The sequence below is a fragment of the Mus musculus genome, chromosome 7, assembly GCF_000001635.26.
Source record: "Mus musculus strain C57BL/6J chromosome 7, GRCm38.p6 C57BL/6J".
NCBI lineage: Eukaryota > Metazoa > Chordata > Mammalia > Rodentia > Muridae > Mus > Mus musculus.
This window is the reverse complement of record NC_000073.6, coordinates 56,264,404-56,291,209: the sequence shown is the minus strand read 5'-3', so window position 1 is coordinate 56,291,209 and position 26,806 is coordinate 56,264,404. Positions and strand designations below refer to the sequence as shown.

Genomic DNA, 26,806 nt, shown 5'->3' with positions numbered 1-26,806 from the left:
CCTGGGTCTCTACCGGAGTTCTACCACTCCATCCTGTGTTCTGCTGTACTCTGCTGTCATGCACGCTTATTCACAGTGGTTGACACTTCTCTTAGATTTTCTCCCTAACAGGTATAGCTCTTCAAGCAAAGGGATTTCTTTCTTCTTTATTTCTCTCTTTCTCTTTCTCTCTCTGTCTCTCTCTCTCTCTCTCTCTGTCTCTCTCTCTCTCTCTCCTTTTCCTTTCTTTTCTTTTCTTTTCTTTTCTTTCTTTAACTTTTCTGGACAACAGTGGATTTTCAAATCATTAGATACCCATAAACAGTACATCACTGCCAGATAAACATTTGCTTATGGAATCAACTCTGGATCTAAACCAGAATTCCAGACATACAAGAGCATGAAAAGATGCCTCTGTTTTCTGATCCACCAGCCACACCCTTCCTGCCTGGCCCATTTGCCTAAATCTATGCGTTACCTGTCATTCAAGACCTAACTCAGCATCCCCAGAGTGCTCTAAAACTCATCCTCAGAGGTCCTGTTGGCCTGCGTCTCCTCACTTCTCATTCTTCCTCTGAGGACAGGGACTTCCTCCTCCACTCCGCTGCTGGCTGTCCCGGTGTCAAGATCTAGACTTGTAGCGAGGAGGAGGAAGACGTGAGAAGACACTTTAGAAGAGCAGACAATGTTCTGCTGTGGGGCAGAGGACAGTCACAAAAGGAGGCCTTTACTGACACCTAAAGGCTTGGCTTTCACTTTACTATAAAGCCATCAAACATTAGGCTCGGTGTTGCCAGGCCTAGGATCCCTGGTTAGTCAAGCTTTGACCCTCTTTTTGGACTGGGCCTTAATTTTAGTCTTGTCCTTGGCCTGCAAGCGGTCCTCCCCCTTACAACACCTAAGGATTCCTTCTTCCTTTGCCTTAGTTACTTTGAGGGTCAATTTGCCTGTTAGAAGAGTCCCAGGTATTTGCTTAATGATAGTTACAGTGTATGCCTGTGAGAGTGTTTCTGAAAAAGATTAACATTTGAACTGGGGACTGGAGTAAGCTGAGTGCTCTCCCCAGCACAGTAGGGATCATCCAACCCACTGAATCCAGATGAAAATGATCCCCAAGGGAGGAAGCTTACTCACTCACTCACAACACAGATCTTCATCTCCTCCTCTAGGCTCAGGTCTTCAGCCTCAGACTGAAACACACACCATCAGACCCCAAACACCCAGGCCTTTTGAATTCCACTTCTACTCATAAGTGGACTTCTTGGCGTTCACAGTTATGTGAGCCAATCCTTAAAATAATTCTTGTTTTACAAATACATATATATAGCTATATGTATACATACATATATGTGTATGTTTGTGAGTGTGTGTGTGTGTGTGTGTGTGTGTGTGTGTGTGTGTATTTGTTCTGTGTTTTGTTAGTCTAATTTATGGGGTCCTATTTGGAGCTAAAAGGACAATGGGAGAAACTGTTTTTACTCCTCTATATACACTGCTTGCTCTCCGGCTCAAGGTGTGAAGAAGGGTGGAAAGAGAGAAGAGGAAAAAGAAAGGGTGAGGTGTTGAAAAAGAAGGGAAGGGGGGAGGAAAATGGGGTATCAAATCTAGTAACCAGTGGGTAAAGGGTCAGTGGCCTCTGCTCCTTTACATAATGGCCTGGGAGCCTTGCCATCCTCTCCCATAACAAGCATAGGGAACAATTCAGGAACAAAGAACTTCAGGTGCCTGCAATTATAGGTTTCTAAAATAAACCCTGCAATTACTGAGCTGACACAGCCTGACTGCTACAAGGATGTTCACAGGACGCAGATGTTCACAAGGAAGATACAGCCTTGCTCTTCCCCAACTGAGGGCCAGTGGCTCTTTATCCAAGAGCCTTTCCTGACGCAGCATGCATGCCATGTCTCTGGCTTTAGCCAGGAAGGCTAGCAGAGGTCACGAGAGGAGAACACCCAGGCTCTGCTTAATTCTCTAAGAACTGCCCTCAAAGGTCGGAACCCCACTCCACCCCACACACCTTGCCTGCCTGTTTCTTTGTTTTGGTGTTCTAAGACAGGGCCTCAGCATGCAGCAGATTTTCATCTTGACGTTATAATCCCCCTACCTCAGCTTCCCAAGTGCTAAGATCCCAACATCACAGTCATACCTTGCCAACATCCTAGACCTTAAGCAGGAAAGAAGTAATTAAAAATGACAAACTAGTGTCTATGAGCATGCTCTGTCCGTTCAGAGATGACCCTGAATAACAGCTATTTATTAAGCTCTGGGCCCCTTATCAGGTAGAATGTAATTCTCCAGGCAGGCTAAATGACCCTGGTTAACAGCTGGGCCAACAATCTCTCTACTCTGTAAATCCCCCATTTGTCCAAAATGACTAGAACTTACTGTTTTTGTCCCTGTAAAAACATTTAATTGATGTAATTGTAACTTGGGGACAGGAACCTAAAAGCAACCTACACATGAAAGTGTATTTAAGAGTGCAAAGTGATAGCTCAAATCTGTAAGATTTGAATTCAGGGTAAAGGATCCTTGAGCTAGGGGCTAGAGTCAACCACTCACTAAAGAGATTTATTTATTTATTTATTTATTTATTTATTTATTTATTTATTTATTTATCTATCTATCTATCTATGGGTATTGGAGTGATTTCTTGCTGGAAATAATTAACCTGCTATTAGAGCCCCTTTATCAACTCTAGCAGAGCTGCATTCTGTAGAAAGTATGAGTACATCCTCTGCAGCACACAAAAACCAAGTTGGCACCCACCTCCTCACTTGGTTAAGGCCCAAGAGGCTACAGGCCAGCAGCTTTCAGAAACCTTCACTGTGCATTTAGAGCCTAGTATCTGCAGACAGGAGCCATGGGACATCTGTGGTTACACTGGATTTGACCTAAGGAGCCCTTATGAAGCAAGAATCAACCTCCCATGAGCAGTCCTAAATTCTCCAGCACCCCTGCCCTCTAAATGTGCAAGAACCCAGGAAATAACAACTAGAGCTCCTTGTCATCTGTGTTGTGAAAAAATCATGGGCAATTGGGCAAGATAGGCTGTAGACTCCTTGGTAGAGACTAGCACACATGGCTTTCCATGAAGGGCTTTGTGTCACATTGTGGAAGGAGGGTAAGAAGGCTTTACCTGTTGTCTTAGTTAGGGTTTTGCTGCTGTGAACAGATACCATGACCAAGACAACTCTTATAAGGATAGCATTTAATTGGGGCTGGCTTACAGGATCCAAGATTCAGTCCATTATCATCAAGGCCAGAACATAGCAGCATCCAAGCAGGCATAGTGCAAGAGGAGCTGAGAGTTCTACATCTTCATCTGAAGGCTGATAGCAGAATCCTCACTTCCAGACAGCTGGGTTGAGGGTATTTAAGCCCATCCCCACAGTGACACCTTCTCCAACAAGGCCACACCTCCAAATAGTGCCACTCCCTGGGCCAAGCATATTCAAACCAGGATACCTGTTGATGTCTATTCTCTTCCTAAACTGCTATGACTATGCAGGATGCCTAAGTGACCACAGTTTTACTGTTGGTGCTCACAAGATGTCCCAGCACAGCACTAAGTGCCATCAACTCCCTTCTGTTGCCTCTCCTCCTCCCTCCGTGAGCCTCACAGAAGACATGACCCAGCAACTACACGGGTCCATAAGGGACTTTAGCCATCTGCCACAAACTTACCTGGTGGTAGGAAGCACAACATCCAAGTCTTGGGATCAAAGATGATGCCAGTGCTTTGGAAAAGAAAGAAAAGGGGGCACAGAAAACAGCAAGGGAAAGTCTTAGATTTTTTTTCCTCAAGGAAGTGAGATGGAGGGAAATCTACCTAAACCCTAGCTCCCCAGTGTTCTCACAGGGAAGTGGCTCTCCAACTGAAACTGAGGCGCCCCTTCCCATAATGAAGAAAATACAAGGATGTGAGCAAAGGCTTAGTCAGATGGCAGAGCGACCCTGTAGTGAACTTAGTGAAACCTGAGAGAGACACCTTCACAAGGACTTGAAAAATAAGCTGTACAGACGACAGATAGAAAAATGACCGAATTTTCTAAAGTTATATATAATGCTTATGGAAATATCACCCTCTTAATGCATTAGCTTTTTCCTTTTATAGGAAAAGATGTGCAGAGAATTTTAAAACCTGTTTTTTAAAAACCTCATTTAGAATAACATTTTTAAGTGCCTGGGAATAAGTCTAACCAAGGCAGTAAAAGACCTTGCCATGAAAACTTTAAGGTGTTAAAAAAAGAAAAAAAAAAAAAACTAAAGCAGATCCTAGGAGATGGAAAGGCCACAGGTGCTCATGGAGGAGCAGAATTAATGTAAAAAAAAAAAATGGCTGTAGTACTAAAAGCAGGTTCATGCAATCCCCATTCAAAACCTGATGATACTTGTCATAGAACTAGTTTTAAAAAAGCTTATATTTCATATAAAACTCAAAGATCCTGAATGATGAAAATCACAATAGACAGAAAGAACAATGCTAGAGGTATTGCAAAACCTGAACTCAACTATACTACAAAGCCATAGAAACAAAAAATATCTGTCAATGGAAATTAATCAATTAATTATTTTTTATTTTATTAGATATTTTCTTTATATACATTTCAACTGCTATCCTGAAAGTTCCCTATACCCTCCCCCCGCCCTGCTCCCCTACCCACTCACTTCCACTTCTTGGCCCTGGTGTTCCCCTGTACTGGGGCATATAAAGTTTGCAAGACCAAGGGGCTTCTCTTCCCAATGATGGCCGACTAGGCCATCTTCTGCTACATATGCAGCTAGAGACATGAGCTCTGGGGGTACTGGTTAGTTCATAATGTTGTTCCACCTATAGGGTTGCAGACCTCTTCTGCTCCTTGGGTACTTTCTCTAGCTCCTCCATTGGGAGCCCTGTGTTCCATCCAATAGATGACTGTGAGCATCCACTTCCGTATTTGCCAGGCACTGGCATAACCTCATATGAGACAGCTATATCAGAATTAATTAATTTTAAAAAGATGTAAGGAGCCCACCCCTGCAATGAGTCTGGGTACCATTCTTTTAGGCCCTGGTGAATCTCAGCAACAAAGGTTTTCTCATTTATTGGGCAATGCTCTCTGTATCTTTATGATGGCTATATTAAATTGTTGGCAAGTTTACTAAGGATAATATATTGATTGTCAGCCCTTCACAGCAATAGCAGCAAGGCCAATGAGGCTAGACTCCCCCAGAATCAATTCTAAAGAGCCTTCCCTCCTGTGAGGGACCAGTTGCCAATCTATGGAATCATGCATAAGACTTCATAAACCAAAAGTGAAAAGTGGGAATGTCCTGGGGTCCCTCAGCCATGTCCCCATCCCTTTGTCTTCCCATTTCCTCACAGGCAAGCGAACTTACTGCCCACTTCTCAGGAAACTAAGGGCACATCTGCTGAACATAATCTAAAATCTGATGGAGATACAATATTGTATCATATTTCCACAGTTTCTCAAACTCTCCCCACAAAGCACCCATATATAACGAACTGCCTGTCTCTATATTCCACTTGTCCCATGTTGAATACTCAGCCCCTGGAATTGTGCTCCCCCACTCCTCTCTCTCTCTCTCTCTCTCTCTCTCTCTCTCTCTCTCTCTCTCTCCCTCTCTCTCTCTCTCTCTCTCCCTCTCTCTCTTTGCAAGCTTCTCTCGGGTGTGTGGACCTGACTGACTATGCATATTCTCCCGTAGTTAGAAGCCCCTCTTCCAAGGCTCAACTCACCATGCTCTGCATGGCATGGTACTGGAAATGACTGGAGCAGATTAGGAATGAAGAAAGGACAGCCATATATACAGAAAAGCTGGGATCAGGTGGGCTGTGCTCACTCTAACAGAGGACACCAACTATACCACCCAGAAATTCACCACATTTATTATGTGAGGCACAGGGGGAGGAAGAGTTAGCTAGTCTCAGTGGGGGGTCTTTGGAGGGAAGGAGTCTCAGGTTGCAGACATGTGCAAGGATGAAGCTACAGTTGTTAGTTTTGCACATACTGTCAATAACTGTATGCAACTCCCATAATCTGAGGCATTAGAGTTCTTGACATGGCCATACTCAAGTCAGACAGTACACATTCACTCCAGGCTTCCAACACTGCCTTCACCAGCTGATTTATGACAAGGTTCACATCAACCCTCCAAGTAGTGCGGAAGAAAAGATGTGGTCTATCTCTACCCTTAAAAACAGCATGAAATCTAGTACCCAACTATCCTATACAATGATTTTCCACACAAAAGAGAAAATGAAGGCACAAAAATAGCAGCTGAACAGAAGATGTGGTCAGAGGTAAGAACCATGAAGATATGCCAATAGAAATTATCTGTATTGAAATGGTAGACAAAAGGGGAGATGAGCACAGAACACATGACACTAGACCTTTGAGAAGCCTGAACCTCCTGCCTATCAGGTACATCCTGAAGAAACACTACATGTAGAAGGATTACTAACTCTGTGTTCAGGTCTCTTTAACAGGTGTAATCATTTCTGAATGTCTTTGCCTTGCAAATTTTAGCCACGGATAACTGCTATCCCATGCATACTTTGGATACAGTAGTTTTCCAGCGGTGACACAGCCAACAGCTGCCAGAACTTTCCTTGGTCCGGATACAGGCTGAATAAAATCTGTAACCATTAAAAATATTTAATTATATATTTATAATATGAAGACCATAGGATTTATATAATTTTGACTACCGTTAAAAGCAGCTTGCACTAACAGCATTAGGATGTAAAAATGTTTTTATTCATCGACCTATTGGAGCTGCGATGAGCCTTGATTGTTGATGTTTTCAATTTTAAGCATTCACACTTCCAAAGTGTGTTTTGACAGCTCCTAAATACCCAGCCACAAATTAAACTGTCAAAGTGCATACGTGTCACTTTCCTATTTAGAGCAGAGGAATGGACCTCAGTGGCCATTGTAACATGTTTGTGGAAATTGCAAAGAATGTTATTTTTAAAAAATGGAAATGATTAAAGAAATTAATGATAAGAGTCCATACCATGGAAGCTCAAAGCAATTTCCCAAATTCTTTCAGATATGTCTACAAATTAAAAAACAAAAAACAAAAACTGAAACCTAAAGATTGACCTCAAGTTGTCTTTTGGGCATAAGGAAAAATTGATGAACTCTGACCCCCTCCTTTGACATCACAGCAACCTTCGATCTCTTCTCAGTGAAGGCCTTAGAATCCCACAATTGTGTGGTAGAAATCCAGGGGCACATTACTACCAAAACGTAGTTAAACTGTGAGGTTTCCAGAGTTCAGGATATCTGTTTCCATTTGATGACGTGAGCATGCCTGATTCTGGATCCCCGAACACAGATTTTAGGAGCTGACTGTGCTCATTCAGGAAGAAGTAATGAGATGTGTCTTTTTTTTTTTTTTTTTTTTTTTTTTTTTTTTTTTTTTTTTTTTTTGCAGACTACATGTTACAGAGAGATACAGAGACTCCTGCCTACACACAGAAGCCCAACCAGTGCTGCTCAGGGCAGGCTTCCATCAGCACCCCTCAGCCTGCCATGTCATGCATACTCAGTGTCCCCTTCAAAGAAATCAGCCAATCAGGGCTAACACGAGGTCCCAGACCTCAGGACCCGATGCTATCCGTCCCAAAGCACACAGGGCTGTGTCCACCCAGGAAGGCCCCCAGGACACTGGTCCAATAGTTCTGGATGACATTGGTACTCACAGAGCAGAGCACCACGAAAACAAACAAGCCTGTGATCTTTATCCACCGCACACAGCACCTACAAGAGAAAAGGGAGGCCCTGAGTCACCCCGAGCACCAACCTCTGTTTGCATTGTGCATGAAGCAAGAGAGCCTATGTTGGGACAGCTTCTGATGACTTGGTTCGCTTGTTCAGTTCCTTATATGTTAGAAAGTCATTCTGGAGATTAGAAAACAGTAAACTTTTATTTTGCACTCTCTTAGATTTAACGATTTGACAAATAATCCTTTCACTCTTCCAAATTCTGTCCTGCTGGATCCTACTTAAGTTGGGACTCTAAATGGCTTTTGTTTTTAAAGTCTAAAGTATAGTTGAGATACCCTAGGTGTCATTTTTGTTACATAAGTGACGTACAGAAGAGCTGACAATTCAGAATAAAGCATCCCTTGCAAATGTCTTTGCTCTTCATGCCTGGTACTATGTAGACTTGTTGCTAGCAACCCCACAGGTACTTTTGGAGTAGTAGTATACGCTTGCAGAAAGCTGCTGCCCATTCAGAAGACTAGACATGCCTCTAAAGTTGCTTTCGATTGCAGATCGGCCTTTCAGAGAAATGTATAAAAGAGCAGATACTCTCGCAATGGCATGTTAGGTGAGCAAAAACAAACTTAAAACCCATTGTATTACAGTCTCTGCCGAGAGGAGTTCCTCGTTCACCAGGGTTTGAGCAGGTGATGTTAAGGAAGCATGACACTGAAGTTGTGATAGAACAAGACTATCCAGAGGCTCCTCCAGTTTGTATTTTTGCTGAGGTCATTTCATATTTAACTACAATCTGATCTCCTTGATGGAGAATCCCATAGAAAATTACTCAGAGCTATTCTAGGAACCTAAGGTCAGGACATCCTGCTAACTTATCTCAGCCTGATGGTTTAGAACCCTCTGCAGCTACATTCAAGCTGCTGCTTACTCCAAGTCCCTCCCTCTATGCTGAAGCTGCTAAGCAAGATACCAGGACTTAGTTTCTGCCCTCAAAAACCTCATGTCCTAGACATTCAGGGCTATATGTGGGTTCCTCAGTACTTGGTTGGTCCCAACTAGCTAGAATAAAGACTCATAATTAACTATAGACTATGTCTAAGAGGTCACGGTAACAAAGTGCCTGCCAAGCTGAAGAACCTTCAGCCCAGAGACATTTGTAAGATGAGTCTTACTTGATGAAAGTGCTACTATTCCCTTAACAAAGCCCCCCCCCCTTGTTGGATTTACTTGAGACGTTGTTTTGAGACTCGCCCAGTGTCTTCCTTATTTGTTGCCAAGTAATAAGCCACTCTTCACTTTCTTATCTCCTGATTGAGTTTATCCCCATGAGTGAGACTATTGCATTCAGCTGCTCTGTTATACAGTTATATATACAGTTAGTGACTGGGTTCAACCCTCTCCTCCAATGACTCTGTAGTCAGATCTTCAAACATAAATTTCATGATTTGTAAAATTTCAGAACATATCTGTGAGCCAAAGATGTATTAGGTCTAAAAGAATAGCTGAAAGCAATCATGGTGAAGAAGCTGTCAATGGGTAGGAAACAGGTTAGCAAGAGACAGCTCATGGTCAAGAGGAAAGAATTCCAGTCACTATTCCTCCGCATAACTGCCACAAGTGTTCGGAGACCAATAGGGTGACTTGGTAATGACTTGGCATTAGACCTCTATAAGCATAGATAAATATACTTGAGGCCTAAAACTGAGTCCACCAACCCTTCCAGTATCTTCAGAAAAGACCAATCAGCAAACACAGTGGCACAGCATCACAGCACTGGACAGTTTCATCATATCTTGGCCATACACCTTATCTTTGAATAAGCCCACAGAAGGCAATGGAGTGAAGGAATGCCATGTCACAGGAGGTAACCGCACAGCCATACACAGCCCTGTCATAGTCACCCAGCCACTTCAAGTCTTAAATGGGGACTACTGACTTTAGCTCCCAAGCCTTGGTCTTTCCTTGGAGATGGGCTTTCAAACACTTTGACCTAAGGAGAACTTTCTCCGAATAAGTATACGTGAAGAAGGAAGGGAAGCAGATGAACTATGTAACATAAGGACACTCTGCAGGCAGCTCCGGAGGCCAGAAAATCCTCTTAGCCCTCCCACACACATCCCTCCAACCTTGCCCTAGAAGCCTAAGGCTCCCACTTTTTACCACACAGGAGGACACTAAATTCTACAAGACCATAAATTTGAAAACACCACAGGGTTCTCTAAACTCAATTATTCTATTTGTCAAGAAGATACTGGCAAGCCTCATAAGCAGGAAAGGATGAATAGGAAATGTAGCTCACTTGGGTATTTCTTCAGGCTTCCTTGTGGTTGGTCAGTAGCCTGCTGATTTGCAGGGCTAACCTATGTGACTCCCATAGCCTAAGGGAAGAACAGATAATTTCTGGGGGGAAAAAATGTAGCCTGGGTAAACAGGATAAGTTTATCCTCCTTTAAACCTTAGGCTTTTGAAAGAGTGAAGTATGGGCAAGTCTCAGGGCTAACAGAAAGCTATGTGCAGCCATTATCTACTATCAGAGCTGTCTCTCCACATCCACCTACCCAAGCTTGGAGACCTGGGCTCTAAGATGGACACTGCCTGCAAGATCCCGTTTCTCTGAGGAGGCCAATGCAGACAAATCAGCAACCTCTTTACCCAGCATGCATTTTTGCTCCCAGGCAGTAAGGCCATTTTCCCAGGAACCTTCAGTAGCTATGAATTCTGGGTGATGAACAGGCATGAGCTGTGACCTGGAAAGAAAAAAAAAAAACTGGCTTTATATTCCCTGAAATTATATCTCCCTCGAAAACAATGCTAGTCTTTCAAAGAAGTTGTGGTACTTAATACTGATTGTCAGTATTACTTAGAAGACAAATCCCTGAGCATGTCTACAAGACAGATTTCAATCTGGTTAATTAAGCTGGGAAAGACCACCCAAATATTGGTAGCATGGTTCAACATACTAGGATCCCCAACAAAGTAAAAAGGAGAAAGCTGGCTGGGCAATGGCTTCTCTCTCTCTCTCTCTCTCTCTCTCTCTCTCTCTCTCTCTCTCTCTCTCTCTCTCTCTCTCTCTCTCTCTCTGCTTTTTGACTGCAGGTGCCTGACACTCCTGTTGCAGTAACTTTACCACCGAGATAAACTGCACTGTGAGTCAAAATGGCCCCTTGCATCCTTAAGCTGTTTTGTCAAGTATTTGGTCACAGAAATGAGACAGGACCATAGACATCATGACATTGTCTCATACTCCCTGCAATGTGTCTTTCTTGAAGACATTCAACTCAAATTTTGTAGGGCCATTCAGTTTCCGAATGAAGGAAAGAGGACTTATGGTTTATCTGATGTTCTAGCCCAGCAGCTTCTGGTTCAGACCAGTCCATGCTCCTCCCTTTATGTCCTCCTCTTTGATGTTCAGGGGCACTCTCTAGCTAGACCTAGTCCATGTGATGATGACCTTTAACCATAGCTGAGATCTGGTGTCACATGTTCATTTAGTCAGGCAATGTGATTCTCAATGCTTACCACAGTTTGAAGACTTTTTCACATAAAAAAATTATCTTATTCTTAAGGAAAAACTTAGAGATAGAAATGAAGTTGGTTTAGCCACAATGTAGGGGCCAAGATAAGTGATTTTGAAAATAGTTATCATTTTAATTAATTTTGTGACTGGAAAATGCCCATGTTTGAAAAATATTACCACTTTCCTTTTATTTGTTGAGAGAACCCACAACTGCAGCAGAACTGGAGCTAAGAAGCTGCTTTCTTTGAGAAGCATGTTGCTGTCTACACTGTGTACAGCAGGGTGACACACTGGAGCTTTCTGACGAGTAGAAATGGATTCTACACATCTGCTCCAGAGACTTGAATTGTGCCAGCACAGCTGGAGAACTGAAGCTGAAACATCACATGTGCTGAGTGACTGCCATGTTAGTTCTGGTATTGAGCACTCTCCAAGCCAGTGCCATTGTCCTGAGTGCTCTGAAATGACACTGGGTCCTTCTGTAAAAGCAATGGATATTTTCATGATAAACTATTATTCAAGTTGAAATAAACTACTATTCAAGTTGTAACAAAGGAAAGGTGGTAAAAAAGTAGACAAAAGATTTCCCCACCACCAATATCTTTTCTAATTTTATTTTTTATGTTTATTTTTACACTCTTTGGGCTTTCACACATTGATTCTATGCATTTTGACAATACATGTTCCTTATTTCTCCTTCCAAAATCTTCTAGAACTCTCCACATCCCCTCTGCTGACTTCATATCACCTTTTTTCCCCCTCTATGGTCTGCTGGTTTCAATTAGTGCTCTCTGTGTGTGTGTGTGTGTGTGTGTGTGTGTGTGTGTGTGTGTGTGTGTGTGGTGTGTGTGTGTGTGTGTGTGTGTGTGTGTGTGTGTGTGTGTGGTGTGTGTGTGTGTGTGTGTGTGTGTGTGTGTGTGTGTCTGCACACGTGCGTGTGTGAAGGTGTGTAGAGTCATCCACTAGAGCACGACAATCTATGAGAGTCCACACCCTTAAGAAAATTGACTCTTCTCCTCCAGCAGCCACCAACTGCCAATAGTTCTCACCTAATGTGTAAGTTCATGACCCTCCCTACAAACAGTGGCTTGATCTTGTGTAGACCATCTACAGACAGCTCAAACTGTTGTGAGTTCATTCAATGGTCCTGTAATGTCAAGAAGACAATATTTTAAAATTCTCTGATTCCTTATACCCCCTATTCTATATTGTTCTCTGAATGTTGGGAGGAGGGGGGATATAGATGTCCCTATTGTGGTAAAGCACTCCATAGAGACTTACTCTCTGGACTTTAGCTTTCTTTGGCAGAACAGTCATTATAGTAGTTATCAGATGGTGATATTATAGCAGGTGAGACTGATGGTTTCTTTTCTCTTCTAGCAGTGTGTATAGCACCTTCCAGCACTAGCCAGTAGAGATAAAACTTCCAGTCATTAACAGCTTGGTTTCTCTGTGTTTTGTGGATGACCACATATCCAAGAGTATATGAACAACGCAAATTGCACTCAAGAGGTTATTGTTGTTTTTGAAATGAAAACACAAAATTGATAAGGTAAGGGATAGAGGGTGAATCTGGTGATTGTCATGAAAAAAGGAAGGTGAATATGATCAGAATACATTGTATAAAATCTCCAAAGCATGAATTTTAACAATAAGTCTTAAAAGAATCCTTTGGTGTGGAGTGAAAGCTACATGAGTATTTAGGAAACAGTTGGATGCTGTTTTCATTTTTATCAAAATAACAGGAGTGGGGTATACATGCCTACCCCAGCCACAGGGTCTTGACCATGTTTATGGTGCCAAGTACGAGTTCCCTCTTGTGGAGGAGGCCTTGAGTTTCTTGAGTTTAATCATAAAGCTACTATTAGCATATGATATTTGTGTCATATTTGCACCATTTAGAACTCACAGGGTTGATTGTCAGGTAAGCCCACAACCAATATCTTAATTCACTTCATGCATAAGAAGAAAAGGAGAATATCATGTAAGCAAAGTTGTCTTGAGTTTTGGTTTCTAGCTTGCTCTGGCCTCCAGCACGAACCAAGCTAACACCCAAACCATGTCTCTGCCCAGGACAAATGCTTGTACATTGCTGCTTTGTGGTGAATTGCGCATTGGAAATATATTAGCTCTTAATAATTGACCAAGTAATTCAAGAGAAATACCAAATGAAATAAGTGTGTAGATGTTTGCTTTTAGCTATTTCTCAGAGAAGAATAAGAGAATTAAGTTATATTCTGGTGGATAAGGGTTAAGCCTCTGGGTCAATGAGACAGCCTGTCAGAATTGTCTACATGCATGAGTGCACACATTTATGAGGTCATCATTCCAGGGTTATGCCCAAAGCATAGTCACAAGCCACAGAATACAATCCCAAATTATGAATATCTACTGTAATAGCCTGTCAAAGATCTGACAGAGATCAAATAAAAAAAATCTTATCTCAGGAAGAATTCGCCATCATTTGTGAAGCAAACAATACTCAGTACCACAGATATTTTCCAGGAAGTTATTAATTTAATTTAAAAGGAAAGAACTCACCTTTTCTTTTGGGATGAATTCCAGAGCAGAGGAGTGTCTTCCTTAAAAGAAAGGTCTTTTAAGCTGGAGCTGAAATGAGACAAAGGTGCATGAGTCCTGGGAAAGAGAAGGAAGAAACCAGAATCAGCAAGGTGGGCTGATGCTTGCAGGAGTGCACTGCTTGGTTCAGACATAGTGAGAGCTAAATGGCCAGAGTTCTCTCTGAGCAGTAAATGCCAGAACTTAGGAGAGACAGCTACAGAGAACTCTCCTTTCCAGCTTGAAGCAGATCAAAAGTACGAAGCAGTTTCCTGGATGAAAGGCCGTCTGTTATGGACTGAAACTTTGGGGCCCACTTTAGCAGATAACCCAGTGGCCACCTTAATATTTCCATGCAGCTCATTGCATCAATAAAACTATTAATGTCTGATGGGTCTTTTTATATGTAGAAAATTCTGTCTCCTGAGATCAGGATGTGTCTTGGGACATGTCCTCATAGCTCCCATCAGAAGAACAGGCATCAGAAGTCAGGGCATACAGGTCAGAATGAGATGGCAATCAGAACTGCTGTCTGGGGACAAAGCATATTAGTCACCACTGAAACAAAGCAAACATTTGCCCTGGATAGGATGCCCTCTTGCTATGTTAGCCTGTCCAGTGGAGAAAAGGCCACCATAAAGGTATCAATCAAACCAGACACTGCAAATTTTAACAGTTTGTAACATAAGGTAAAAGGAGTTTTCACCAGAGGTTAAAGAAGTCATTCTCCTATTTAACTACCTTAAACGCCAGTGTATTACCTGTCTTGCAGAGCCCATACCATACAGAGGTGCTATGGCTATCATGAACCATTTACCCAAAGCAATTCTTTAAGATTATAAATGAGCAAATGACATCAAGGAAGGAATTTAAGAAAAATAATTTCACTTGCTTTTTCTCGTGCAAATGTTTGCCTGAGACCTGGAGAATGAAGCTTTGCATCTTGTGGATAAGTAAAAATCAGGCTCTCATCTGTGTCTGACAACAACTACCATATCTCAAGAATCAGAAAAGGGGTCTACTTAGAACAAGGGTGTGACTTCTACACCATTTTCTATAGAGAACAGAGGTGCCCAAGAACCCTGTTCAACGGAGCTGTTAAAAACAAGGGAAGATGTCAAGATAGAAACACTGGATAGAGGTCTTGGCTTAGGCACAGCAAAAAGGGAAGGAAAGATGTCTCTGTGTTAAGAACAATGACTGCTCTTCAAGAGGACCCAGGTTACTTTCCCAACCCTACGTGGCAGCTCATAACCACCTGCAACTCCAGTCTTAGGAAATCCAATGCCCTCTTCTGACCTTGGAGGGTGCAATGGATGCGTGTGGTTCAGATGTATGTGCTGACAAAACACCAATACACATAAAAGCAAATAAGTGTTCTAAAATAAGGGAAAGTATGAAAAGAATTCTGCCTGGGACATTTAATAATTAGCATGCTTTTGGAGCTCAAACTGGCTTGAATCATTAGATAGGTTGGCTCCCCCATCTCCCATAACTGACTCAGGTCTTCTGGTGCATTTATAAAAGTGTCCCAGTGTGGCACCTAGTATCAAGCTGTTCTCTGTTGTAGCCTGAGTGTTTGCATAGTGCTTCTGGGAAAGCTAGCTATTTCAAGGACCTTGTTTATAATAATTTAACTACTCTGTGCTTCTATTTTTTCAGTCATGTGAAGAGAAACACATACTCGTATATATACAAGCACTCACACACAAGTACACATACACACAGATATATACACATATATATACACATGCATGCATTTGCATACATGAACATATGTTTTTGTTTATGTCAGAAATAATGTGATATAAGTGAAAAGTGCACGTGCCTATACTAATTTTGAGTAACTTGGAGACACAAAAGATGATAAATAAATTAAACAATTGTACATAATTTTAAGAGTCAAAGATTCTTACTGTTAACATTTTTAAAACTTCCTTTTAGTCTTTTTTTTAAAATAAGGTAGCCTAGAATGTGTACGTTTGTAATATTATTACCTTTACTAAGTCTTTTCTAAATAACATTTAATTTTTGAAATTGTACATATTTGTGCAATGTATTCTGAGGATATTCATTCTTGCTGCCTCCCTCCAGCTTCTTCTATAGCAATGGTTCCTGACCTAATACTGTGACTCTTTTATATAGTTCTCCATATTGCAGTAACTAGCAATCATAAAATTCTTTTCCTTGCTACTTCATAGTTGTAATTTTACTACTGTTGTGAAACGTAATGGGAATATTTTTGGAGACAGAGGTTTGCCTCTGTCACAACCCACAAGACATGCAAGCTCTCCTGTGAAGCAGGCCTCAGCTCTAACTGGAAAGCAGTTGATTACTCCGATAATAAATATGCCACTATTGCAACACTGGACAAAGTTTTCAAGGAAGGTCAGTGTCATAACATGTAAGGTTTAGCGCCAGTTGAAACTGTGGATGTCATTTCTGCCCCAGCAACTCTGGTTAGCACCTTCTGTCACTGTGTACACAGCAAGCATGGAAATGGTTTCCTATTCAGCCATGATTGATTCCTCTATGACCTGCATCCAAAGAGCACGGTGTCTTCAAGAATAGAATCTCATCAAGCAGTTCTGGTGGGCAACCCAGAACAATGTCAGTAGCCTGTGTTATTTTGTGTGCCTCTGAGGGCCACCCTGGCCAATAACTAAAAGGGAGGTATCTCTGACTAACACACTGAAATTTTTCACTTAATAACCCAGACCTTCTGACCACAGTCTTATCACCTACTCGTGCAGGGTACTTCTGTAGAAATTAAAGTCTTATATACTATTATATGTATTATTTTGTATGTTATTATGGATATTACCTTTATTAATTTAATAAACCAGTAGATTTCTATAATGTTTCATCATACATCTTTACTTTTAATTAATCTATCCACTACCCCCTCTTTCTCACCTATACCTCTGCCCCAACCCCACTTAAACCTTTACAAGGAGTATTTTCTCCCTGGGAAAGTAAGATATTCAAAAGCAGCCATGCATATCAGAAAATCAAAAAATGCCCTATATATGATCAAACAAAATTCACACTTAGTAAGCACATAGTAGGGTCTGAGACTCCTATCTCAAACTGATCTCCGATCTCAAGTGTACCCAGCCAATCAGTAAAAAGGTACCTCATAATGTATATCTACAAAACATGCCTGGAGTTGTGACTCATTTGGTAAAGTGCATGTCTTGTACACATGAAGATCTGGGTTCAATCCCCAGTCCAGCATAAATGAAGTGTGTTGTCGTTCCCCTATAATCCCAACACTGGGGAGGTACTGGCAGAGAAACTGCAGATCAAGCATGTCTGTACAGCTTCCAGGTGAGCCTGATAGCCATAAGACTCTAAAAGAAATAGACAAAAAGCTAAGGGCAACAAGTGGAATGAAAAATGAATAAAATTTAGAATATATTGAACCGAACAAAAATATAAATTACTTGGAAACTTCACTATATCTGTGTGCCTGTGTGCCTGTGTGTGTGCATGTGTTTGTGGGAGTGTGTACAGGCATACACCTGAGTATATGTGGAGGCCAGAGGCTGATGATGTTGGTCTTTAGTTACTTCCTCGCCGTACTTTTTGATACAAAGTTTTTCACCAAACATGAAACTAATCATTTACCTAGGCTCCCGTGTCAGCCACTGAGCTCATAGGCTCTGCCTACCCCTGCCTTCCAGTCCTAGGTTAGGCCACAGGCTACCAGCTCTAACACAGATGTGAATGTTGCAGATCCAGCCTCAGGTCATTATGTTTGTGCAGTGAGCACTTTACCTACTAAGCCATCTCCACAACCTCCCAAGAAACCCTTAGCAGCTGACTTAGCAGGTGGAAGAAATGAGAAAACTTTAAAATAAAACAAAGTATCAAATGTGGGAGAATAACAGAAAATTTAAAAAAAAATAAAAAGAAAGATCAGATCATTTGTGGAACTGAATTCACTAATGTATGTATTTTGAAAGTCTCAAAGAAGAGAGAGAAAAGCAGGGGAGAAAAGTATTTGAAGAAATGCTGGCTAAAAATTACCTAAGTTTGATAGAAGAAATCAATGTGGAAGTACAAGAATCTCAACAAACTGCAAATAGGGTAAACACAAGAACTCAAAATTGCTACAACTTGTGATGATAGCTTGGTAACAGACAAAGTGGGTCCTTTGAAAACAGGAAAAGAGAAGTGACCTCACACCTCAGAGATCATCAGTGAGACTCTAAGCAGAAATCCTAGAGAATAGGCAGCAGAGGTCTGTATTTCAAGTGCTGAGCAAAAACCACTGTTGACTAAAACTCTATGTCCACTAAATCTAACCTTCAAAACTGAGAAAGAAATTAAGGCATTACCAATTTCTTTTTTTGTTGTTGTTGTATATAAGACAGAGTCTCACTACTTGGTCTGGATGGTCTGGAACTTGCTATGTAGATCAGGCTGTCCTTAAACTCACAAAGATCCATTTGCCTCTGCCTCTCTGCCTCTCCTCTGCTTCTCTGCCTCTGCCTCTCTCTCTGCCTCTGCCTCTCGCCTCTCGCCCCTGCCCCTGCCCCTTTAGTCCTGAAATTAAAGGTGTGTGTTACCATGACCAGCACCACTGTTTTTAAAGCCAAGGAAGTTCGTAGCCAAAACACCTTGCTGAAAAGAAATGATAAAAGGAGCCTTTTTTACACTGAAATGACACAGACACTAAGTCAAAGATTTGAAGACTAAGTTGAGACCCCTAGCATGAGGGATATGGAGCCTGAAGTGGCCATGTCCTGTAGCCAGGCAGGACACCAAGGGAAAGGATAAGGACACCAACCCACCCACAAAACCTTTAACCCAAACTTCGTCCTGAATACAAGAAGTTCAGGGACAAAGACGGAGCAAAGACTGAGGGATTGGCCAACCAATCCATCCATGGGCAAAAACCAATCCCTCACTATAAATGATAGTCTATTACGATTAAAGACAGGAGCCTAGCAAAACTGTCCTCTGAGAAATGTCACCCAGCAGCTGACCAAAACAGATGCAGAGGCCCACAGCCAAACATTAGATAGAGTTAGTCTTGTGAAAGACTTGGGGGAAGGATTGAGAGACCTGAAGAAGATAGGGACTCCACAAGAAAACCCACAGAGTCAACTAACCTGCACCCTTGGGGCTCCCAGAGACTGAACCACCAACCAAAGAGTATACATGATCTAAACCCAAGTGTCTTCACTCATATGTAGCAGATATGCAGCTTGCTCTTGATGTGAATCCCTCAACAACTGGAGCAGGAGTTGCCTGCCTAGGGATCCTGTCCCCTTAACTGGGCTGCCTTGTCTGGCCTCAGTGGGAGAGAATGTACCTAGTCCTGCAGTGACTTGATGTGCCAGGGTGGGTTGGCACATCTGAGGGCTTCCCCTTCTTTGAGGAGAAGGGGATGGGGAGAGACTATGTGAGGTTGGAACTAGTAGGAGAGGAGGCTGTGATCTGGCTGTAAAGTGAATAAACAATGTAATAGGAAAAGAAAAGAACTGGGAGCTGGGCATGGTGGTGCACGCCTTTACTCCCAGCACTTGGAAGGCAGAGGCAGGTAGATTTTTTAATTCGAGGCCAGGCTGGTCTACAAAGTGAGTTCCAGGACAGCCAGGGCTATACAGAGAAACCCTGTCTTGAAAAACCAAAAAAAGAAAAAAGAAAAAGAAAAAGAAAAGATCTGGCGAGTGCGTCAATGACACATTAAGGAGTACTCTCTCAGGGTACCAAACTGCATCAATATTGCATTAAGGAATGAAAAAAAAAAAAAAGAGTTCCTCTTGGAGTAGTTCAGACCAAGAATGAACCTAAATTTGAATTCTCCATTTCTCTCTCTATCTGTAGTTTGTGGTTTGTGGCCTGTCTGTGATGCCTGTCCCTAATAAAGGGCTTTGCTTTGTATTTATTAAACAGCACAGAAAACATAGCAGGGGGAAGAAATAAGGGAGGGACATTTTTCTGTAGAAATATTTAACAGAGTTAACAAGGGAAGGACTTACTTTCCTGACCACAACTAACTCAGAATTGTTCTCAAAACTTCAAATAGATGTTACAAAGCTATATCCACATACTGCTTTCAAAATTCTGGAAATATTTGTTGTTTAAGGAGGTTACTCTCGGACTCCGCCTAAAGTAGTCTGCACAGGTAAGAGTGTGCACTACAGAAGCTAACAGCTTCTGGGACAGGAAGGAGTCACAGAGCTTATGAGGCAGCACCCTTTTCGGGCTCCAAACATCTGGCCACCTTCCCGGCCAGAGGACAGGTGTTCACTTGGCCCCGGAGGGCTTTGCCTCAGCATCAGCAGAAGACATCTTGGTTCTGAGACTCCGCCAAAAGTAGTCTGCACAGGTGAGAGTGTGGACTACAGAAGCTAACAGCTTCAGTGACAGGCCAAAGCAACACAGCTTCTGGGAAAGTTCCTGTTTTGGGCCTTCATCTTCGGCCAGGAGGGAGATCCGAACGCCAGATATCTGTGCAACTTCCCTGTAAGAGGAGAGCTTGCCTGCAGGGATTGCTCTGACCACTGAAATTCAGAGGAGAGATCTAGTCTCCTAGGTCTGCTGATAGAGGGTAACAGAATCACCAGAGGAACAATCTCTAAACAGAGACAACGATAACAACTGACTCCAGAGATTACCAGATGGCAAAAGGTAAATGTAAGAATCTTACTAGCAGAAACCAAGACCACTCACCATGATCAGAACCCAGCACTCCCACTTCGCCCAGTCCAGGGCACCCCAAAACACCCGAAAAACTAGACAAGGATTTAAAAGCATATCTCATGATGATGGTAGAGGACATCAAGAAGGACTTTAATAACTCAAAGAAATACAGGAGAACACTGCTAAACAGGTAGAAGACATTAAAGAGGAAGCACAAAAATCCCTTAAAGAATTGCAGGAAAACACAACCAAACAGGTGATAGAATTGAATAAAACCATCCAAGACCTAAAAAGGGAAGTAGACACAATAAAAAAAACCAAAGTGAGGCAACACTGGAGATAGAAACCCTAGGAAAGAAATCTGGAACCATAGATGCGAGCATCAGCAACAGAATACAAGAGATGGAAGAGAGAATCTCAGGTGCAGAAGATTCCATAGAGAACATCGGCACAACAATCAAAGAAAATGAAAAATGCAAAACAATCCTAACTCAAAACATCCAGGAAATCCAGGACACAATGAGAAGACCAAACCTACGGATAATAGGAGTAGATGAGAATGAAGATTTTCAACTCAAAGGACTGGCAAATATCTTCAACAAAATTATATAAGAAAACTTCCCAAACCTAAAGAAAGACATGCCCATGAACATACAAGAAGCCTACAGAACTCCAAATAGACTGGACCAGGAAAGAAATTCCTCCCAACACATAATAATCAAAACAACAAATGCACTAAATAAAGATAGAATATTAAAAGCAGTAAGGGAAAAAGGTCAAGTAACATATAAAGGCAAACCTATCAGAATTACACCAGATTTTTCACCAGAGACTATGAAAGCCAGAAGAGCCTGGACAGATGTTATACAGACACTAAAAGAACACAAATGCCAGCCCAGGCTACTATACCCAGCCAAATTCTCAATTACCATAGATGGAGAAACCAAAGTATTCCAACACAAAACCAAATTCACACATTATCTTTCCACGAATCCAGCCCTTCAAAGGAAAATAACAGAAAAAAAAAAACAAAACAAGGATGGAAACCACGTCCTAGAAAAAACAAGAAGGTAATCCCTCAATAAACCTAAAAGAAGACAGCCACAAGAACAGAATGCCAACTTTAGCAACAAAAATAATAGGAAGCAACAATTACTTTTCCTTAATATCTCTTAATATCAATGGACTCAACTCCCCAATAAAAAGACATAGACTAACAGACTGGCTACACAAACAGGACCCAACATTTTGGTGCTTACAGGAAACTCATCTCAGAGAAAAAGATAGACACTACCTCAGAATGAAAGGCTGGAATACAATTTTCCAAGGAAATGGTATGAGGAAACAAGCTGGAGTAGCCATTCTAATATCTAATAAAATCGACTTAAACCCGAAGTCATCAAAAAAGACAAGGAGGGGCACTTCATACTCATCAAAGGTAAAATCCTCCAAGAGGAACTATCAATTCTGAATATCTATGCTCCAAATACAAGGGCAGCTACATTCATTAAAAAAACTTTAGTAAAGCTCAAAGCACACATTGCACCTCACACAATAATAGTTGGAGACTTCAACACACCACTTTCACCAATGGACAGATCATGGAAACAGAAACTAAACAGGGACACAGTGAAACTAACAGAAGTTATGAAACAAATGGATCTAACAGATATCTACAGAACACTTTATCCTAAAACAAAAGGATATACCTTCTTCTCAGCACCTCATGGTACCTACTCCAAAATTGACCAAATAATTGGTCACAAAACAAGCCTCAGCATATACAAAAATATTGAAATTGTCCCATGCATCCTATCAGATCACCATGGACTAAGGCTGACCTTCAACAACAAAATAAATAATACAAAGCCGACATTCACATGGAAACTGAACAACGCTCTTCTCAATGATACCTTGGTCAAGGAAGGAATAAAGAAAGATTAAGGACTTTTTGGAGTTTAATGAAAATGAAGCCACAACATACCCAAACTTATGGGACACAATGAAAGCATTTCTAAGAGGGAAACTCATAGCTCTGAGTGCCTCCCAAAGGAAACTAGAGAGAGCATACATTAGCAGCTTGACAACACATCTAAAAGCTCTAGAACAAAAGGAAGCAAATTCACCCAACAGGAGTAGATGGCAGGAAATAATCAAACTCAGGGTCGAAATCAACCAAGTGGAAACAAGAAGAACTATTCAAAAAATCAACCAATTGAGGAGCTGGTTATTTGAGAAAATCAACAAGATAGATAAACCCTTAGCCAGACTCACTAGAGGGCACAGGGAAAGCATCCTATTTAACGAAATCAGAAATGAAAAGGGAGACTTAACAACAGATCCTGAAGAAATCCAAAACACCATCAGATCCTTATACAAAAGGCTATACACAACAAAACTGAGAACCGGGATGAAATGGACAAGTTTCTAGAAAGATACCAGGTACCAAAGTTAAATCAAGATCAGGTTAATGATCTAAACAGTCCTATATCCCCTAAAGAAATAGAGTAGTCATTAATGGTCTTCCAACCAAAAAAAAGCCCAGGACCAGATGGGTTTAGTGCAGAGTTCTATCAGACCTTCAAAAAAGATCTAATCCCAGTTCTTCACAAACTATTCCACAAAATAGAAACAAAAGGTACTCTACCCAACTCATTCTATGAAGCCACAATTACTCTGATACCTAAACCACAAAAAGACCCAACAAAGATAGAGAACTTCAGACCAATTTCCCTTATGAATATCAATGCAAAAATCCTCAATAAAGTTCTTGCTAACCGAATCCAAGAACACATCAAAACAATCATCCATCATGGCCAAGTAGGTTTCATCCCAGGGATGCAGGGATGCAGGGATGGTTCAATATACGGAAATTCATCAACATAATCCAGTACATAAACAAACTCAAGGACAAAAACCACATGATCATCTTGTTAGATTCTGAGAAAGCATTTGACAAAATCCAACACCCATTCATGATAAAAGTCTTGGAAAGATCAGGAATTCAAGGCCCATACCTAAACATGATAAAAGCAATCTACAGCAAACCAGTAGCCAACATCAAAGTAAATGGTGAGAAGGTGGAAGCAATCCCACTAAAATCAGGGACTAGACAAGGCTGTCCACTCTCTCCCTACCTATTCAACATTGTTCTTGAAGTCCTAGCCAGAGCAAATAGACAAAAGGAGATCAAGGGGATACAAATTGGAAAGGAAGAAGTCAAAATATCACTTTTTGCAGATGATATGATAGTATATATAAGTGACCCTAAAAATTCCACCAGAGAACTCCTAAACCTGATAAAGAGTTTCAATGAAGTAGCTGGATATAAAATTAACTCAAACAAGTCAATGGCACAAAGGATAAACAGGCTGAGAGAGAAATTAGGGACACAACTCCCTTCTCAATAGTCACAAATAATATAAAATACCTTGGCATAACTCTAACTAAGGAAGTGAAATATCTGTATGATAAGAAATTCAAGTCTCTGAAGAAAGAAATTAAAGAAGATCTCAGAAGATGGAAAGATCTCCCATGCTCATGGATGGGCAGGATCAATATAATAAAAATGGCTATCTTGCCAAAAGCAATCTACAGATTCAACACAATCCCCATCAAAATTCCAACTCAATTCTTCAACGAATTAGAAAGAGCAATCTGCAAATTTATCTGGAATAACAAAAAACCTAGGATAGCAAAAACTCTTCTCAAGGATAAAAGAACCTCTGGTGGAATCACCATGCCTGACCTAAAGCTGTACTACAGAGCAATTGTGATAAAAACTGCATGGTTCTGGTATAGTGACAGACAAGGAGACCAATGGAATAGAATTGAAGACCCAGAGATGAACCCACACACCTATGGTCACTTGATCTTTGACAAGGGAGCTAAAACCATCCAGTGGAAAAAAAGATAGCATTTTCAACAAATGGTGCTGGCACAACTGGCAGTTACCATGTAGAAGAATGCGAATTGATCCATTCCTATCTCCTTGTACTAACGTCAAATCTAAGTGGATCAAGGAACTCCACATAAAACCAGAGACACTGAAACTTATAGAGGAGAAAGTAGGGAAAAGCCTCGAAGATATGGGTACGGGGGAAAAATTCCTGAATAGAACAGCAATGGCTTGTGCTGTAAGATCAAGAATCAATAAATGGGACCTCATAAAGTTGCAAAGCTTCTGCAAGGCAAAAGACATCATCAATAAGACAAAAAGACCACCAACAGATTGGGAAAGGATCTTTACCTATTCTAAATCAGATAGGGGACTAATATCCAATATGTATAAAGAACTCAAGAAGGTGGACTCCAGAAAATCAAATAACTCCATTAAAAAATGGGTCTCAGAGCTGAACAAAGAATTCTCACCTGAGGAATACCAAATGGCAGAGAAGCACCTGAAAAAATGTTCAACATCCTTAATCATCAGGGAAATGCAAATCAAAACAACCCTGAGATTCCACCTCACACCAGTCAGAATGGCTAAGATCAAAAATTCAGGTGACAGCAGATGCTGGTGAGGATGTGGAGAAAGAGGAACACTCCTCCATTGTTGGTGGGATTGCAAGCTTGTACAACCACTCTGGAAATCAGTCTGGTGGTTCCTCAGAAAATTGGACATAGTACTACCGGAGGATCCCTCAATACCTCTCCTGGGCATATATCCAGAAGATGTTCCAACCAGTAAGAAGGACACATGCTCCACTATGTTCATAGCAGCCTTATTTATAATAGCCAGAAGCTGGAAAGAACCCAGATGCCCCTCAACAGAGGAATGGATACAGAAAATGTGGTACATTTACACAATGGAGTACTCAGCTATTAAAAAGAATGAATTTATGAAATTCCTAGGCAAATGGATGGACCTGGAGGGCATCATCCTGAGTGAGGTAACCCAGTCACAAAGGAACTCTCACAATATATACTCACTGATAAGTGGATATTAGCCCAGAAACTTAGGATACCTAATATATAAAATACAATTTGCTAAACACATTAAACTCAAGAGAACAAAGACCAAAGTGTGGACACTTTGCCCCTTCTTAGAATAGGAAACAAAATACCCATGGAAGGAGTTACAGAGACAAAATTTGGAAGTGTGACGAAAGGATGGACCATCTAGTGATTGCCATATCCAGAGATCCATCCTATGATCAGCTTCCAAACGCTGACACCATTGCATACACTAGCAAGATTTTGCCGAAAGGACCCAGATAGAGCTGCCTCTTGTGTAACTATGCCGGAGCCTAGCAAACCCATAAGTGGATGCTCACAGTCAACTATTGGATGGATCACGGGGCCCCCAATGGAGAAGCTAGAGAAAGTACCCAAGGAGCTAAAGGGATCTGCAACCCTATAGGTAGAACAACATTATGAACTAACCAGTACCCCGGAGCTCTTGACTCTAGCTGCATATGTATCAAAATATGGCCTAGTCGGCCATCACTGGAAAGAGAGGCCCATTGGATTTGCAAACTTTATATGCCCCCTACAGGGGAACGCCAGGGCCAAAAAATAGGAGTGGGTGGGTAGTGGAGTTGGGGGGACTTTGGGATAGCATTGGAAATGTAAATGAGGAAAATACCTAATAAAAATATTTTTAAAAAAAGAGGAGGTTACTCTCAACCTATTGGATGCTTCCAGCAAATGGTTATAACACACAAATACATTTTCCTGGTCGAGGGTACAGATGAGTACATAGTTTAAGAGTGAAGCTATGCAGTTAGCTTAGGTTGTAAAAACATATTACATGGGAAATCCTAAGGCATGGTAAGATTGGTTACATTGTTTTCTTCAAGGCAAGTTAAATTTAAATGAGCTAAGTATATAGTATGATAAAAGTTTGATCACATGATCATAAGGCATGTTAATAATTTAACTCTAGGATCTGGCAAATTTTCTGTACCTTCTAAGGCAAAAGTGTTTTCAGAAAAGACGTTATCACGGATCTCTGGTAACAAACATGAAAGTAAATGTAACTACTACGCGCATCATTATCATTTTGGTGCTTTACCAACTGAACAATCTCCCTTGTAGCAGCAAGATGATTTTTGAAGTTTATGAATGAGAAGGTTAAAGAAAAGTTAGGATGGGGGAGCAGTGAATAACTTGCCCAGTTAGACAAGAACTACAAATATTCGTAATAAAACTAAACATTCATTACTATTCCTGCCAGCTTGCTGTCAAAGTTACTACTTAATAAATGCTAAACACACACATATATACATACACACACATATCATGCATACATATGCACACGCATATCACACACATACACACACCACACATACATACCCACACACCACACACACACACCACACATACACACGTACTTATCACACACACAACACACACATAC

At 41.3% G+C, this 26,806-nt stretch overlaps 1 protein-coding gene across 5 annotated transcripts in view; it reads right to left on the bottom strand.

Moving 5' to 3' along the window:
- The window catches only part of Oca2 (oculocutaneous albinism II), a 296,926-nt gene that overhangs the window by 245,309 nt on the left and 24,811 nt on the right, over nucleotides 1-26,806 (bottom strand). For all 5 annotated transcript variants that reach the window (NR_157030.1, NR_157031.1, XM_006540700.1 and 2 more), the window contains exons 3-6: nucleotides 13,771-13,839; nucleotides 10,271-10,459; nucleotides 7,691-7,748; nucleotides 6,547-6,619 (exon numbers count right to left, since the gene is read on the bottom strand). Coding sequence is in view for 3 of the 5 variants with exons in the window: in XM_006540700.1 (XP_006540763.1) it covers nucleotides 6,547-6,619; nucleotides 7,691-7,748; nucleotides 10,271-10,459; nucleotides 13,771-13,839 (389 nt within the window). In the remaining 2 variants the exon portion in view is untranslated. The remainder of the gene's footprint in view (nucleotides 1-6,546; nucleotides 6,620-7,690; nucleotides 7,749-10,270; nucleotides 10,460-13,770; nucleotides 13,840-26,806) is intronic.